General features: G+C 38.5%; 2 protein-coding genes across 2 annotated transcripts in view; both read right to left on the minus strand.

Moving 5' to 3' along the window:
- Positions 1–2,382: 2,382 nt before the first annotated feature.
- On the minus strand, positions 2,383–10,029 carry LOC101303041. Its single transcript, XM_004301078.1, has 8 exons — positions 9,604–10,029; positions 7,705–8,973; positions 5,738–7,534; positions 4,260–5,369; positions 3,847–3,951; positions 3,635–3,724; positions 3,429–3,539; positions 2,383–3,343 (listed from the first exon to the last, which is right to left on the minus strand). Exons 1-8 carry the CDS (start codon positions 9,661–9,663, stop codon positions 2,858–2,860), a joined length of 5,028 nt encoding a protein of 1,675 aa, XP_004301126.1. The 5' UTR covers positions 9,664–10,029; the 3' UTR covers positions 2,383–2,857.
- A 586-nt stretch (positions 10,030–10,615) lies between these two features.
- Positions 10,616–16,453, minus strand: part of LOC101303335 — a 10,271-nt gene continuing 4,433 nt past the window's right edge. Inside the window, exons 10-24 of the mRNA XM_004301079.1 lie at positions 16,193–16,360; positions 15,753–15,854; positions 15,411–15,521; positions 15,258–15,323; positions 15,083–15,181; positions 14,294–14,536; positions 14,003–14,161; positions 13,784–13,930; positions 13,214–13,528; positions 12,860–13,047; positions 12,681–12,783; positions 12,338–12,483; positions 11,991–12,070; positions 11,527–11,690; positions 10,616–10,884 (exon numbers count right to left, since the gene is read on the minus strand). Of these exons, the coding sequence (XP_004301127.1) occupies positions 10,705–10,884; positions 11,527–11,690; positions 11,991–12,070; positions 12,338–12,483; positions 12,681–12,783; positions 12,860–13,047; positions 13,214–13,528; positions 13,784–13,930; positions 14,003–14,161; positions 14,294–14,536; positions 15,083–15,181; positions 15,258–15,323; positions 15,411–15,521; positions 15,753–15,854; positions 16,193–16,360 (2,271 nt within the window). The 3' untranslated portion in view covers positions 10,616–10,704. The remainder of the gene's footprint in view (positions 10,885–11,526; positions 11,691–11,990; positions 12,071–12,337; positions 12,484–12,680; positions 12,784–12,859; positions 13,048–13,213; positions 13,529–13,783; positions 13,931–14,002; positions 14,162–14,293; positions 14,537–15,082; positions 15,182–15,257; positions 15,324–15,410; positions 15,522–15,752; positions 15,855–16,192; positions 16,361–16,453) is intronic.

Below are 16,453 nucleotides of genomic sequence, written 5' to 3' on the forward strand. Positions count from 1 at the left end.
CAGTGATGTCCTTATATGCCTAACAGTCGGCGTTGGTTAAAAAGACTGAGGTGTAGAAGTAGGCGAAAAAGACAAGGTTTCTGAGGTTAGATGTGAGTAACAGTCAAGTATCAGATTAAGGAAATGATAAGTACTAATAAAATACTGATCGAGATTGTTATGGTATATTGGTATGTTAATGTGAAAGTGAGAGCTTTTGGTTGGATTTGCGTGATATTCCATTAAGTGATTGGGTTTTGAGTTTCACGCGTAGACTAAAGACCTCTGTTTTTACTGTATAAGTTATGCCAACACCAAGATCTTCTCCAAGAATAAAGGTCTTCGGTGTTGGTGTGAAGAATGTCTCTGAGATGTGTATGCTTCATTGTTTGACTATGGTTTGGTTGATGATTTTCGATTCATTCTTTCTTTTCTTTGTCTATCTTTTTTTTAAGAAAAATGAAATAATTTATTAATCGAGAGACAAACTCAATTACAATACCCATAAAAACGAGGCCAGATAGTACTACAAACAAAAAACACATGTCTCCAACTCGGTCACAAAAAAACGCGAGAGGAAACCAATAGCTCGCTGCTTGCTAAACCCTACAAGCGAGAAAAAAAAAAAAAAAAAAAAAAAAAAAAACCAACCAATATCAACTAATCTATCACACCCACCACTCATGCATTGCCGTCGCCATCACCGCTAGCAACCGAAATAATGAGAAGTGCTAAATCGGAGCACTGATGCCCGAATAACTGATGTCAAAAAAATGCCAAAGCACAAATCATATGGAAATTCACAACCCCAGAGGAATAGCTTCCTCAAAACAACACCATACCGACACTGCCCACCTAGATTGAAACCTCTGCTGCAAGAAAGACTCTGCACCACCGCCGTACTCTGCGCCGCCCAGTCGGGATCGGACCAGCGCGACGCCGCCACGCCACAGGTGAGCCTTTCCATCGAACCACCGACTCCGGCACGCCCTCCGAACTCCTGCCGAATTGAGCTCCTTCTCCAATGCAGCAAACTCCCCCAGATCTGTGAAAGATAAGCAGAAAAACAACTTGATTCCCTCCTCCGAGCAACAAATACAGGCAACCCTTCACCCGTGCTCGCCGACGATCTGAGAGGCTCAGATCGAGGTCAATCTGCCCAACCCGATCTCGAGAACCACTTCACGTGCCCTAGACCACGTTTCTGCTGTGTAGCCACACCACTATCGTGGACAAACATCCCCTCTCGGGCCAGAACACAGCGGCGGGAGAGCCGGCAACGTTCGACTAGGAGAGAGCAAACCTCTATACTCTTTTTTCGCACACATTGAGGCGCGTTCTATTTTTACCTAGAGCAACACATTTTCTTTTCTTTGCCTATCTATTTTTTTTTTTAAACGAAGCTGTATTAAATTACACCTTACAATTACGATAAGAAATTATATTCACACGTCTCTATCTACTTGTACACACACCCAAATTTTTTTTGTCCAATTTTTCTCTTAAACTTCCCCTTGCACCCCTCTTGGAATAAATAAAACCCAGAATAATAACTCGTTCGCATGCTAAACCCCCCACCCAAACAATTCATTGAGTTTATACTAAGACGTTGAATCAAGGGTGCATAATGCCAAATAGCAAGTGATTATAAATGAGAAGTAAAATTGAACAGTATTGCATATATTATTTTCAGAATTTTTTTTTTATTGATTTGAACCATGATTCGATCAGAGTAATAACATTCATGAGTCGTAAAGGTATCAAACCAAGCATAAACTGAAGATATATCGATATATATTGTGTGCAACAATGGATGATCACCTCCTAGAATCTAAGTCGAAAACAATCATGGATGTAAACTATAGTTGTTAATCCATTATGGATTGAGTTAAATAATTGCATTTGATTCCATTGATAATACCTCTATCAGCCATAAGCATCAACATCGGTGAGGTTGGCCATGAGAAGCTCTACAAAGTTAGTTTTTTTTTTTTTAATTAGAGAGGGGTATTATGGAGTTTTAAAAAGTTCAAAAATTTGAAACTGAAAAGAAGTGTGTATCGAGAGAAATTGGAGATGTGTTAATAAAATTTCTCAATTATAATTAGTATTGAGAAATTGTGATGATAAATAATAAAACCGATTCTAATTCTCAGTATTGAACTTGATAAAAATATATAACGAGTTACAAATTTGATAGGTTGCCTCAAGCAAACGAAACATCATTTTTGTCATTGATGGCAATGTGTCCTTATACAAGATCTCTCACTTTTCTTTGCCTAACCTGAAAGTTTCCATATTCCAAGGTAAAATGAAGATCATGATTTTTGGGGCAGGCCAAGAGTCAGTGAAATACAGACAATACTGTGCTTCAAATGAAATTCTCTGAATACATACTGTATACATTTCTCATTTGGGTTTTTTTCTATTACAAGAAATAGGCAATAATAGATGCTATTGTGTTACAGTCAAACAACTAAAATGTCCTTTTATCATCCATGCACTCAACAAGTCTACAAGAACAGTAACAACAGTCCTGCAGAATGCTGGTTCCCAAAAATGGAATTTCCATAAGTTTATTCTGTCAATTCTAACGTACAACAACAATTGTTTTTCCACATGTATCCTATGAAGTTAAAATTTCAAAAGATACCTTTGATATGACCTCTATATGAACGGCGTCTTCACCAAGATGTCTATATTCTGTTATTCCAACAGTCACATAAGTCTGATGCAGATTCAATTTCGAAGCAAGCTTCAGAGTGACAGTTTAATGTTGTAACTTGGAAAGCAAAGCAAGAACGCCAAAAGAATTCAGCATGCGCGCCACCCAAGAAGACATTACCAGTCAAAATGAGAGGGATCACCATGCATAAGGTCATACTCCGACGATGCTAGGGTTCTCAGTAGAAAAGAAATTTTCTGCTCTATCAATGAAGCTGATAGGAAATCTACAATGCAGCATCATAGAGGCAGTTTCTGACGATGGAAGAATCTGCTTCGGAGCCAACTCTTCATAAGTCTTCATCATTTTACTTTCCCTATGGCTTCTCATCTTGCCATTTCTCATGCTGTTTCCAGAAGCAACACCCTTTCCGGAAGAAACCCTATAGTTCTTGTTATTGTTACGGCATGATCTTAGGGGCACATCATCTGCTGGGCAACTGTCCACATTAGAATTGGATCTAACTGCTGGTAAGACGTTTCTGCAAGATCGCAACAGGGAGAGTAGCATATCTGTACTCATTTCCTGCTGAACCACACCCTTGTTCTGCTCACACCCGTAACAGGCAGCAACCAGTGTGCCAGCCAAGACTGGCATCAACTCAGGATCACTGAAGAACACAAATGGCAAATCGCATACCTGACCTCACCCACTAAATAGTTAGTTACTTAGTTTATCCATACAACTCGAAGATGTAAAAGTTTGTAGGGAAGCTTTGACTGACCTTGTGAATAATGGTAGGACTCTTTCCCCAACGAAGGACAGCTTGATTCCCAAGGTGGAACAGGGCAAAGTGACCAAGGAGCAAAAGAGATTCAAGCAAAAGCAGCCCCACCTGAGACACAAAACATCATACAGAGATAAACAGAACGTTTAGAACTACTTTAGAGCCGAATAACGCAGTTACTACAAACATAATGAATCGGTTACCGGATCATTAGCTACTTTCCACTTGCTTGTACAATGAGAAAGCAGGAAACTCATTAAATGGAAAAATTCCATTTTTAGGTCTGGCCTAGCCTGCAAGCATATCAGGAAAGTGGAAACAGAATAAGCTCATCATGAATAGTTTCAAGACGACATTAGAAAGTGAGCATATCAAACGGAGCCATATATAAAAACATTTAGTTAAAAGGACCTACTAGCATTCTCTGCATGAACTTCAGATCCAGAAGAGCCAAATTGTTCAACACCTTCAGCACTCCAGTTGCTACATCTTCAAAATTAGATGGGAGGGCATCTGAGGCCTGAAACAGAGTAGAAGTTTCTCTGTACATTTAGTTTACAGGTTCAATATACATAACCATGATGCCATATGTAGAGAGCAAGGGTAATTGTATGAATCTAAGTATTCAGCCAAAGATTGGCAACAGGTGAACAGACCCAAGATTTTATATTTAGTCAATGTGGATGAATTTGCATTGTATCAAAATCTATAATATCTACCACAACTATTTTTTGGTAAGATTAACACCAAGCATTGGTAGCACTAAATCAGTGCAGATTCAGAACCATCAATTCAAGCAAATTAGTTTGGGTTTGACAATAAAATCACCTGTTCAGAAGACAATCTATTGTTTGCCTGTAATAGCACAGATGTCAACAGAGAAGGGAGACTGACAAGCCCTGTTTCTGATACAGCTGATAGAAGAAATGCTACTGGTTGCTGCAAGGTCACACAGTTATCATTCTTATGTTCTGCACCATTATCCACCAAGTGTTTCTCTTCCTCCACTGATGCAAAAGGCTCCATGATATCATCATTCACCATCTTCTGGGGTTCATCTGGAACATCTGTTTTGACTTTGTTAGCATTGTTTGCTTCAACCAGACTATTACGCTCCTCACTACCCTTAGCAGCAGATACTGACTCCACAGATTCATTTATCTTACACATCTCATCTACTGGTCCATCCTTTGGTACATCTGGTAGATGTACAAATTTACCACCATTCAACAAAGATGATGGAGGTCTAAAATCTTCCAAGGTCAGAGTTGGAGGAAGATATTCCGAATTATCACACTCAGCAACCTTAGCCTCTTCACTTCCATTTCCAAGCAGTATTTCAACAGGTTCGTATTTCCAATCAATAGAACAATCAGTTTCAGACCTGGAAGTTAAGACAACCAACAAACGTATACTTAAGATAATTGACGATGGAAATGGTGACCCTTCCACCTGGGGTCGATCATAAAGGGCAAACAGATCTCGCAGCCGCTGAATAACTTGGTAGGAAATCAGCAGCTCCAACAAACTATCCCTCATTTGAAGCTGTCGTTCATCAGAACTTATGTGGCTGAGAATTGTTGTTACAGTCCATAAATAACCATCCAAGACCTCAGATATTGATTCAAAATTTTCAGCTGAGGTTTTGGTAGATGGGAAGTTAACATTACCAGAAGGATTCAAGGATACTGCTATCTTTATGTAGCTCTCAAGGGAAGCAGACAGCATTGGGATGATCGGGGGCAAGAGATTTTGTGCAAGAAAATAACTCCTGTTTGTAGGGAGAGATAACACCACCCTCAAGAGTTTTAAAAGATGTATTGTCACCTGACAGGCTTCAGGTTTTGATGTATGAGAAGCAGGCAGGGCAGATGCTATAAAATCAATCAGACCAGCTTGCCGGGAAGCCTGCAGTTCCAGCTCCTTTCCCTCCAAATACTGTTCATAAAATGAAAAGCATATCAGCATTTGCAAGTCAAGATAATCATCCCATAAGTACATTAAACTTAAAATCCCTACAGGAACATCAGAAAGGCAGAGCATTTGCAATCATAAAATATTCATTAGAAAATTAATTCTAAGAATAATAACTTTTCAGCACAAATATAACATAGTTACTAATTAGCAGATTTAGATCTTTCTTTTTCGTGCAGTGGGGTGTTCATTCTAGATAAGAGAAAACGGAAACATGGTATAATTTCCATAATAATGATCATTAACTCTGCAAAGAAATGCTTAATGCAAACATCATAATTTATATTAGGCTATCCAGTATAACAACTTGATAAGCCTCAAAACCAACGTACCTTGATCATTTCAGCTGTTATTAACCCAATGCTTGCAGCTCCTTCTTTTCTTGCTTGTCGGAGTCTTTGAAGTTCTTGAAGCCATCTCCCAATCTTTGCCCTTGCAGTTCCCAGTGCCGTTCTGTATCCAATGCCAGCATTTTCAGCACCAACAGGAGGCTCAAGAATTTCATATTTTAGAGCCATAAGTCTCTGTCGAATTTTTTTAATCCTCCGCTTCACTGAATGTTGTGCTGTATTATTGCTTTCCGCAAAAGTGCTACTTCCTAAGCCTGAGAAACTGCTTACTTGATAATCATCACCATTGTTAATTGATGATGATCTTCCCTGAACGTCCTTGTTTAAAGTTCGACGCAATAAAGGTGAAGATTGATCCCTGAAATCCATAGAAGCTCTCTCTCGTATCTGCTCCAGATAAAATTTTCGGCGCTGCTCACTTTCACGCAATCTCTCTGCCAATTTCTGGGCCAGCAGTTCAGCCTCCTCCTGCTGGGCTTTGGCTCTTTCCTCCTTCCTCCGAAGTTGTTCGATGGCCCTTGCTTCACGTGCTGCACTTGATGCTTTACGTTCCTCCTCCCTTCTAACTTGAGCCTCTTCCTTTCTCCGCTGTGTTTCAGCAAGACGCTGCAATTTTTCAGCTTCAATGAGTTTCCTCCGCTCTAAAACAGCTTCTTCTCGCGCCATATCCTCTTTTTGTTTAGTTCTTATCACTTGAAGTTTTTCAGCTCTCCTCAGTTCTGAATCATGATGCTTCTGGCGCAAACTGAGCTTTTTATTTTCTTCGTTTAAGGAAGTTATGAACTGAACCTCTTTGACTTTGATGCTTTCATCACCAGCTCTCTTCACTCGTTGAGCTAGATGTGCTTCATGTCGAGACTCACTGCGTTGATGACGAGCATGCATTCCCTCCCGTAACTTCATATTTTTGACAGCCTGCAATTCATTAACTCTATTCATCTTTTCAGAGCTACGATGAAGCTTCTGAGCTCTCTCATTCTCTAGCTCGCTTCTGATTCTCATAGCACGGGCATGCTTTTCTTCTGCCTCTCTCTTCAGATCCAAACTAGTTTTTTTCTTCTTCTCAGGGGACATTAGTTTATCATGCAACATTCGTGCACGATCAGCACTTTTCCTCCTCATGCCAGGTGAATGTGACACCCTGGAAGACACACGAGAAGGAGATGAAAGAACATCCTCCCAATTCCTCTTCTCCTTCCAAGCATCCATGGATTTCCATGGAGCTGAGTTCCTCTTTTCTTTATCTTTTTCCAAAAGTGGAATTTGCCTTTTGGACTGATCAGTCAACTTGGCAATTTTTTCAACACCACATTCTGTTGACAGTTTGTCTTTCCTAGCAAGCAGCTTCTCGGATTCAGACATAGAGCCAGACTGTTCTCTCTTAGTTTTTCCAGCAGCAGAATTATCCCTAGGAGGCAATCTAGATGCATTAACAACAAAGGCAGATGAATTCTGAGAGAGGCGCCCATTTTGTACCAACTTTACTCTGCTCGAACTGCTTGGTTCAGTATTCTGATTCCCATTCAGGACAGCTTCAACAAGATTTGAACCTCCACTATGTCTTCTTGACTTCATTGTTGATTCTTTAGAATTGAATTTCACGTCATATCTTGCAGGTGACTTATTGAGGTTATCGCTAGATTGGATATTTGTATACTTAAGGCCCATAAGTTGAGCGTCATTTGCTGCACTAGCTCTTTCTTTCTGAATTTTCTTAAAAGCCTCAAGAGATGAGGACAGTATCTCTGCTTTGTGTGCGGAAGTTGTCATTCTTCTAACCTGCATGTGACATTGACTAGGAGTTTACTAGATTTTATCATCACGATTTCAAAAAGCGCAAGAACCCTGTCATTAACATATCATAGTGATGGAGAAAAGAAAACATCAAGGTCTCAAATTCACATCAAACTGAGAATAACATGTTACTGAGCAGAAGAAGGGTAGCTTACCTCCCAAGAAAGAGCATGTGGCCTCCGATGGTCACTTTTCAAGGTGATGGGCACCCCATCAATCAACTGAGATGGTGCCTTTTTTATTTTCTCAAAATCTTCCACTCTAGTGTTCAAATCTCTGAAATCAGAGCGAGCCTCTTCAAGAACAAGAATTGCCTCTTTCATCTGCTCTACATCGCACTCTAGTTCACAAAGAAGATAAAGCTCATCCACAGCTCGGTTAAGATTCTCAAAGAGATAGCACCAAAGTCGCTGCCTAAACCTTTCTTTGCTTTCACCTGTGTCACAATCTCCAAGGGCACTCATATTTGAGTTTGATATATAATGTCCAGATGCTGTGAGCGTAGGCTCTGCACAAATTTCAGGGTCGCTCTCTGGTGTATCTAAGTCATTATCTTTGGAGATATGAACTTCACTTGAACTGCCATGACGTCCTGATTCTTCAAAAATTGCAGGATCACGTACCTCAGTTACAACCACTGGAGCTTCAACTTTCCCCACTGATAAAGTGCTAGCACTTACAGGAACATCAGTGACTGCTTCAATTTTTTCAGTATGTACATCCTTGCAATTTAAAGTACTGTTATCCACATCAACCATTTTGTCATTCAGAATCGGGTCCACAACATTTTCAGCAGATATAACATTCACCTCCTTGCAGTTATCTTCATAAAATTGATCATTAGTATTCACTGGAGCCGTCTGATGAGAAACAATATTAGCATCTGCAGTTGCTGCAAGCAGTTCTTTTTCTTGAGCATTTGCGGAAGGAACAAAACTATGACAATTCTCGTGCTCTTTAGAGGCCATCAGATTTTCATCTCCAATAGCACCAAACTTGATTCTGGTGCCGACAAGGTTAGTATGAGGAAGTGCCAAACTCTCATCCTCTAGATCGCCCCACTTAATTTTATGAACCACTTCAGAGTTATCACTTGCAGGGTTCTCCTCTGAATCTCTAGTTTCACCATCAGGATTTGTAATAAATGGAGGTGACATTGGACATTTAGCACCTTGCTTGTTGATGCCAATATCACAGGGAACAACCGTTTCACTCTTATCTGGCTTGGGAGTGGAACCTGCATCACTTCCCTGCCTTTGAACAGCACTATTTTCCCTTACCTTTGGAAGCTGGGATCTGCGTTTGCCAGAATAATTCCTACTGTTTTCACTTGATAAAGGATGACTACTCGAACAGTTAGCATTCTTTGCAGAACTTCCCCCAACCCAACTCTGTAGAGACAACTTTGAGCTACTTCTGTGTTTCTGGACAGGAGACAACCAAATAAAGAAAAAATTTAAAAGCATGTTACCTAATGAAACAATTAAATTCTGGAAAACGTGCAAATCTGCAATACAGGTAAATATCAACATGAATCCGTTACAGCTAAAAATCTATGAGCTTTATATTATTCTAAAAAAAATATGGCTAAAGTCCAATAGAGACAACAATGTAGCACATTTTAACAAGTAAAAGTCCTCAGATACAAACAATTCATTGTTATAATTTCAATTAAACGATTATATATAAGAAGCCAATATCGACATGCAAAATTGAACTTCATAATCAGAGTAGCCACCTCCTTACCCTAAAAGATGATCTAACTTTCAAAAGTAGCACATTGATATGATGATCACAACGAAACCAACATTTCCAGGTTCACAGATAAGCTCAACTGATTTATTACATTGAAGATAAATGCCAAGAACAAAGTTGTACTCAGCTTCAATTACAATACAACATCTTCAAATGGGTTTTCTGAATAATATAAATTGACCTTAGACTCAATTATTCACTCCCCTCATTCAAATTACAGGAAATGCAACATTGAAATACTTGATGTTACTTTACAAATGGAGCAAACTGAGGCAATAAAAACCCAAAAAAGCACAGACCTTTTTCACTTCAAACCATCCAGAGCCATCATCATCTAGAGCTTCTCCACTGTTCTCCATTCCCAACTGATCAAACCCCAGATCAGTTTCACCACTCTGATCATCAAAAAAGCCCCAATTTTTACATTAACCCAAAATCAAAACTCACTTCAATCACACAACCAGCATCAAAATACACGATCTTGGTTATGAAAAACGAACTGGGTATTCCACAGAATCCGGAAACAAACAAGGAATGTGGAAAAGTTTGAAGCTTTGGTTGGTTTTGTATGTGTGAAGAACTGAGACAAGTGAAAGAGAAATGGGCAGCTGAGAATGAACAAAAGGTTTGTTTGGGAAATCGGAATTGAGAATGTGGGATGCGAATTTTGAGGTTGAGAATGGGAATTGGGAGGTGGGTTTTATTCAAAGAACGGTTTTTTTTTTTTTGTTGGTTTTGGATTTTGGGGAAGAAGGAGGGAATTAGAGAGAGTTTGGAACGATGGTCGGTGAGTAGAGTTCGGCGAACGAGTTTGGTAGCCTGTGATTGTGCATTTACGAACATGCCCACACAGCTTTTAATTTAATTTAAACCCTTAATTTAATATATGTTTTCTTCTAGGTTGGTGAACTTAATACGATAGGACAAGTTCTTTCGATGTACTAAGTTTGACGAAAATTGTTAATATGTATTTCGTTGCAAAATCCTAAACCTAATTAGTTTCACACAATACATATAATGCCTATTGGGACAATGCCCACTAGGAGTTTAGGACTTTCTGCTTTTGACAAAAAAGAGAAGAGGACTTTCTGCTTGCCAAAAAGGGTGCGAGCCATGTTCCGGGCGTCTTTCAAGGTTCAAGATGCAACAACAAAGCAGTCTGCTAAAAAAAAAAGAAAAAAAAAAGACATTTCTCTCAATGTTTGAATAGGAATGTTGTTTTGTATGCAGCTGTATACAGAAGGCTACTATAACTACATATTGATGTCTTCTGTCTTTGTTTTTTCTTTTTGGTTGAAATCTATTGATCATCTTGAAATAGATGATTCATCATCCTCTGCTATAATTCTATGTCTAAAGCAATCCAGTGTGTGTATACTCTAAATAGGCATATAAGAGAATTATTCTCCACCCAGGTGCTTTTCTACTGTGGGAGTCTTCTCGCTATTGGAGGCGTCTTCCAGCTCTTCATTCATCGTTGTAGCATCCACATAATTTGCTAAAGAGTATGCACTCCCAGGAACATTGACTAAAAGTTCGTTATCACTTGAATTCTTCTCTGTCTCTGAATCCCCCTGGTCCTATAATCAGGTAATGTGAAATCAAATTGCAATCATACACTACATCACATAAACATAATTGCATATTCAGACCAAGGATTTAATCCCTACGAATTGGAGCTGAACTGAAAAAGGAAGAGGTCGCTCTTAGATGTTTCACCAACCTAATGAAGCTGCAGAAGAATCAAAACTTAGCCCTAGATGGAAGACTGACCGCAATAGGCACCTAATATAAGTCTTCGGAAAAAGGGATTACTAGTTAGGGAACCATTTCCCTCGAACAAGAGGTTCTTTATCTTCTATGCTATGGAAGTATCAACACAAAAATCCATTTTTTGTGATTCAGAGGACAAGTCTATCCAAGGTCAAATTGGACTAATATACCAGAAACTTTGATGCTTAAGGTACAAGAAGAATTTTTGACAATATACCTACACAGCTGGTCATTATTTGAAAGGAGATTGACTTTGTTAAAACCAAATACTACAGGAGAACTGCTAAATGTTAAGGAAGCTATCAGCAATAATGCACGGCCTAACTTTGTTCATGCAGGGACAGCTTAAACTGGGCAGTTGCCTCTGGCAGTGGCAGGTTTCGTATCAAAAAACAAGAGTTAAAGACACATTTCGGAAACAGAAACAGAGTACTAGTTTCAGGACATACCTTTAGATTGATCTCTGTGTCTTTGTTTTTCATTTCACTCATGATTTCTTTCAGTTGTTTCTTAGCCTTGCTCCTTGTTGACCGCCGTTCAGCACATTGTGCTCTAGTAACATCAGAATGACAGGCCACACACAGAGTCCTCATGTTCTCTAGCCTGCATTCACCTACAAAATGTTTGAATATTATCAAATTAGAAAATAAGAGTTCAAGTTTGAAGCATGCAAAACGTAGAAGATAGATTATTGTGTGCTGTAAAGATGAAGGCATCCTCCAAAATTACAGAAGAATATGAACAAGAGTAGCTGAAGTATTGTTGTATAACTACCATTTATAATAAGAATATATGGTCTGCTCGGTCTATATCATAATAAAGTTTGGCGGATTAATTTCTTACAAGTTAGCAGTCATGTATCCAGGTATCAGAAGTTCAGAACATATTCATGAAAATTTGTTTAGGCACATACCTCCACCAAGATAGACAGGAACAAGGTGATCTGCATGCCATGCATTTCCCTCAGTTGGATCCTTTACAAGCCTCTCAAGCCTGCAGGATGGCAACTGTAAGTGTTTGGCCTAAAGGGTATCGATTATATTTTATACATGTAAGAAGATTTTTAGATGCATCAAACAGATATAAATATGTTTAACTAGTTGCATGACAATCTGCATCACTCACTACAGTTGCACTGTTACTATTGCAATACAGTCTAGCATATTCAGAGAAGCATGGGAACAGACAACAATGTACGAAATTTTTATAACCCTCTGCAGCAACTAAATTTCAAAGATAGTCATCAACAATTGGACTTACAACTTCTTCAGCCTTGCCACTCTTGGTGCAAACTTTTCAATATACTGCCTCCGCTTTTCATCAGATAAAGGTCGTATGTGCTCCACAAGTTTATGACAGTCCAATTGACAATTTACACAAACACCGCGTTCTAGTTGAAAAAGTTCCTGAGAATTGTGAATATGTGAAGTTATGAAAAGTAAGAAAATGCACCAAGTAAATGACAAGAAGAAAAGATAAATATCCAGAAAGAACCAAAAAAATTCAATTATAAGTATCACATGGATAAAATCAAAGTACAACTGAAAAGTATATCTGAACTTGACTTAAAAAAAGAAAAAGAAAAAAGAGTTCATGTCCCTACGTGACGAATAGATCTGTTACTAGTTCGGATGTGGTACTCTCCATAACAGTCAAGATTACAGAACAGGTCTTCAATATATTCAGGTTCCTTGGCATTGTGGCCCCTAGAAAAAAAAAAAAAAAAAAGTGTGATTGTGCAACACAAACAGCACATTAACAGATCATTTGAACAGGACTTACTCGCATGGTGTTTGGCAGAGTTTACAGAGAGGCTCATCAGTCAAAGTGTAACCCTGAGTGTATTGCTTCTCCTTTTTTCCATAGCCACTACGCAGGTGGACCTTTTTCCACACAGCATTTGATGGTAAGGGTTTGCTAATCTCATCATAAGGTGTAGACCGGCGCTTGCTTCGGCCCTTCAGCAGTCCCTGTCATAGAAATGAAATATTTGTTATATATCTGACAGCAAATTGCTCCATCTCTAGAAATTATATGGAAGTACACTGAAATGAATTAACAATACATTCATCAGAGCAAAGAACGAGCAATTTTTTCCCAGAAAGGATAATCAGACAAAGGAAGTTCAGAAAGTACCGTTTTCTCATGGTTAGTGCCTTCACACAGAAAGCACAACTCAACAGACAAAGGAAGTTGCAAAGGCTTTCCAATTAATTTCTTTTGTTCAATGGGCCTCAGTTTCTTCCATTCTTCATTGAATGCAAGAAGTGCATGCAAATAAGCAGGGTTATCCTTGATCGAATTTGAAGCTGTTCCTTTAATACTTTCAGCAGCAGAAGAATATAGTGACTGAAGTTCCTCTGGTCTAAAATTTTCAAAAAGTGGCCTTGGTCTTGCATCCTCTCCTGAGATGCAAGAATACAAGTGGATCCTACCAGTGTATTGACTCACCTGTAATTCACATAAGAAATTTTTAAAAAATAAATAAAATACTAATTCTATTTAACCATATGTTCTTTGAAGGTGACAAAAAAAACCAATAAAATTGTTGCATTGATATAAGAACCTTGAGCATTAATAATTGTTTGGAACGATATTCAGATGTTAGAGAAAGTCAGAAAGGTAACATATCATATTTTCACATGAACCAGCTTCCAGCCTTTGACTAGTGTAAATGGGAATCTGATAACCAGGACACAGTTTTACCTCAAATCGAAGAGCATCTACTTGGTTAATGCCACCTTCTCCAGCTTCAATTTGCTGAACAGGTTCGTCTACATGTCCTTTGATTGGCAAAACAGATCCGTCATCATGTCCTTTGCTGGTCTGAGAGTTGATTCCATCTTCCTGCTTCTAATTCATAAGATAAGCTTCAATTGTATAAAACAAGTGGACCCAGAAAACAGAGGAACAATTCAAATGTACCTTATCTAGTGATTCCTTTCCAACTCTACCTTCACCGCTCTTACTAAACTTACAAGAAGACACTCTCCATTCTCTAATTTTAGTCTCAGGAACAATTGTTTCCAACTCCTCATCTGAAGAGATACTGTTGTCCATATCCCAATCAGAGACCACATCGTTCTGTTTGACCAATAAAATTAGTATAGAACATCCAACCAAAAGGACTATTGTAGGTTGTAACTACAAGGGATTAATGAACAAAATTAAATCTCTTAATTCAAAGGAGTAATAATAAATATCTTAAAATTCCACCTTAACAGAAGTTTCAGTTTGTGATGAAATGCCATCAGTACCATGATGTCTTTCAGATCTCTGAGGAATGTTTGGCACTAACTTATCATTTGACTCAGAAGGCTTCATAGCCTTAGCTAAGCAGTCAGAACCAGGCACTTTCATTAGTTCTGCAGAGAACTCACTACCCTCTGACTTTTGCAAAATAAAATCTTCACAATTACCAACTCCACGTAATGTCTCAAAAAAAGAAACATCTTCAACCTGCAGCCCCCAAAATATGACATTAAATTCTACAGAGAAGATCAAAACCATAACCTCACTGACAAAGACATTAAAATAATCATGAAAAGTAAGCCAAATAAACTACCATATATGTCCTATTGTACTTGATCTTTCCTAACCATTGTACAAACCCCAAAGACTCCTCAGTAACTGCTTCTGATAGAAAGCCTACTTAAACTCTATAAACAATTAACGATAACTGTTTATCCTTTTTAGAACAGCACTTTTCACTCAGTAACCCTCACTTATGAAGTCTAGAGTTAGTTGCCCATAGTTGTAGACAGTGCCAACCTCTGACATTATGAGCTGTCCAACATCACAAAAACTTGACACGTGTCTAACAATTTTGAACATAGGAGAACTGGATTTTGGACTAAGGGATAATACAATATGGGCTGGTTTAAGTGTCATGAATTGAACTGGTACTAAGAACTTACTATATATTAATTATATGCATATAATTATTTGACCAAACACAGAGTAAACACCAAGGGGTTGAAAGGAGCATTCAAAGATCAAATGTACCGCTATTTCTTGTATTGCATCATATTTTCCATTTGTTGTAGATGAAACACGGCTCAAACTCCTGTTCAAGTACTGCCAATGTGACTCATCTATGGTATCCTGCACTATGCTAGATTCATTAGTTCAAGAGTATGTGTTATATGTCGAAACAACTATGAACAAAAGTAACAAGCACCTTCCCAGTAAAGAAGTATATGTTGACTGCATTTGTTTGCCCTCGCCTGTGTGCTCTATCCTCAGCCTTCAATTATTTTCAGAAAAAAACATATAAACTAGAAGCAAGCGTGAGAGTTCACGAAAACAAGAAGGCAACTTCACTATTTTATACCTGAAGCATCAAAGATGGGGACTGAGGAAGCTCCAAGAAGACAACGTGTGTTGCTGATGAGAAATCAAGACCAACACCTCCCGCGGTAATACCAACTACTGCAATCTTAACCTGAACAACATAGACCTCATGTATTATTAACACAAACCACACTGAAGAAATGGGGTAAAAGGCAGGACTCGACGGAAACTCCATGATCAAATGAAGCAGTACCATATTATTAAGTTCATGATGCATAAGTTGGGAAAAAAAAAAACATATTGCATTAGTTGAAAGATTGTAGATAGATCAATCAAAACCACTGTGGGAATAATTTTTTGTGATGGTACAGCTGATACTAACCTCAGTTGATAGTTGGAATTTTCGCACAGCTAACTGCCTATCTGTAGCAAGTGTGTTTCCGTCAATCCGGACAAAATCTATCTCTTTCTGGAGTATGAACTCCTGAGAATTTAGAATAACAGACATATTAAGGAATTGACTAGACAAGATCAACATTCAACATATGCAAATGAACCATGGTATGAACTTAAAAACAAGAAAGAGAAATAATGTGTTACCAAACACTACAGAATGCTGGTAAACATTACAATCATAATCAAAAGTATATGTAAAACCAAGTTACCGACCCTAATATATTTTTCCAATTTCACAAAAACTAAAACAATCATCCATTGGAGCAGAAACCCAAGATAACTCCACTGGAGCAACTGTCTTAATTTAAAAACAAGTGAACTCAAGGCATTATCAGATGAATAAGAAACATCAATTCTGAAGAATACCTGTACCCCATCAAGAACTTTATGGTGATGTGCAAATATTAACATTTTATGAGAACTGGAATCCGACTCCAAGTTTGCCACCCCGTTTGACTCTGCAATGACTGGATGAATAGAGAGCCATTCACGAAACCCGGCTAGCTTTGCAATACCTAATTCTTGGTAAGAAAGCTGCTTTGATATGCAGCAACCCATATTATCTGGAGAAAAGAGTGAGGGTGTGAGAGAGAGAGAGAGAGAGAGAGAGAGAGAGAGAGAGAGAGA

This window comes from Fragaria vesca, linkage group LG5 (genome assembly GCF_000184155.1).
Source record: "Fragaria vesca subsp. vesca linkage group LG5, FraVesHawaii_1.0, whole genome shotgun sequence".
NCBI lineage: Eukaryota > Viridiplantae > Streptophyta > Magnoliopsida > Rosales > Rosaceae > Fragaria > Fragaria vesca.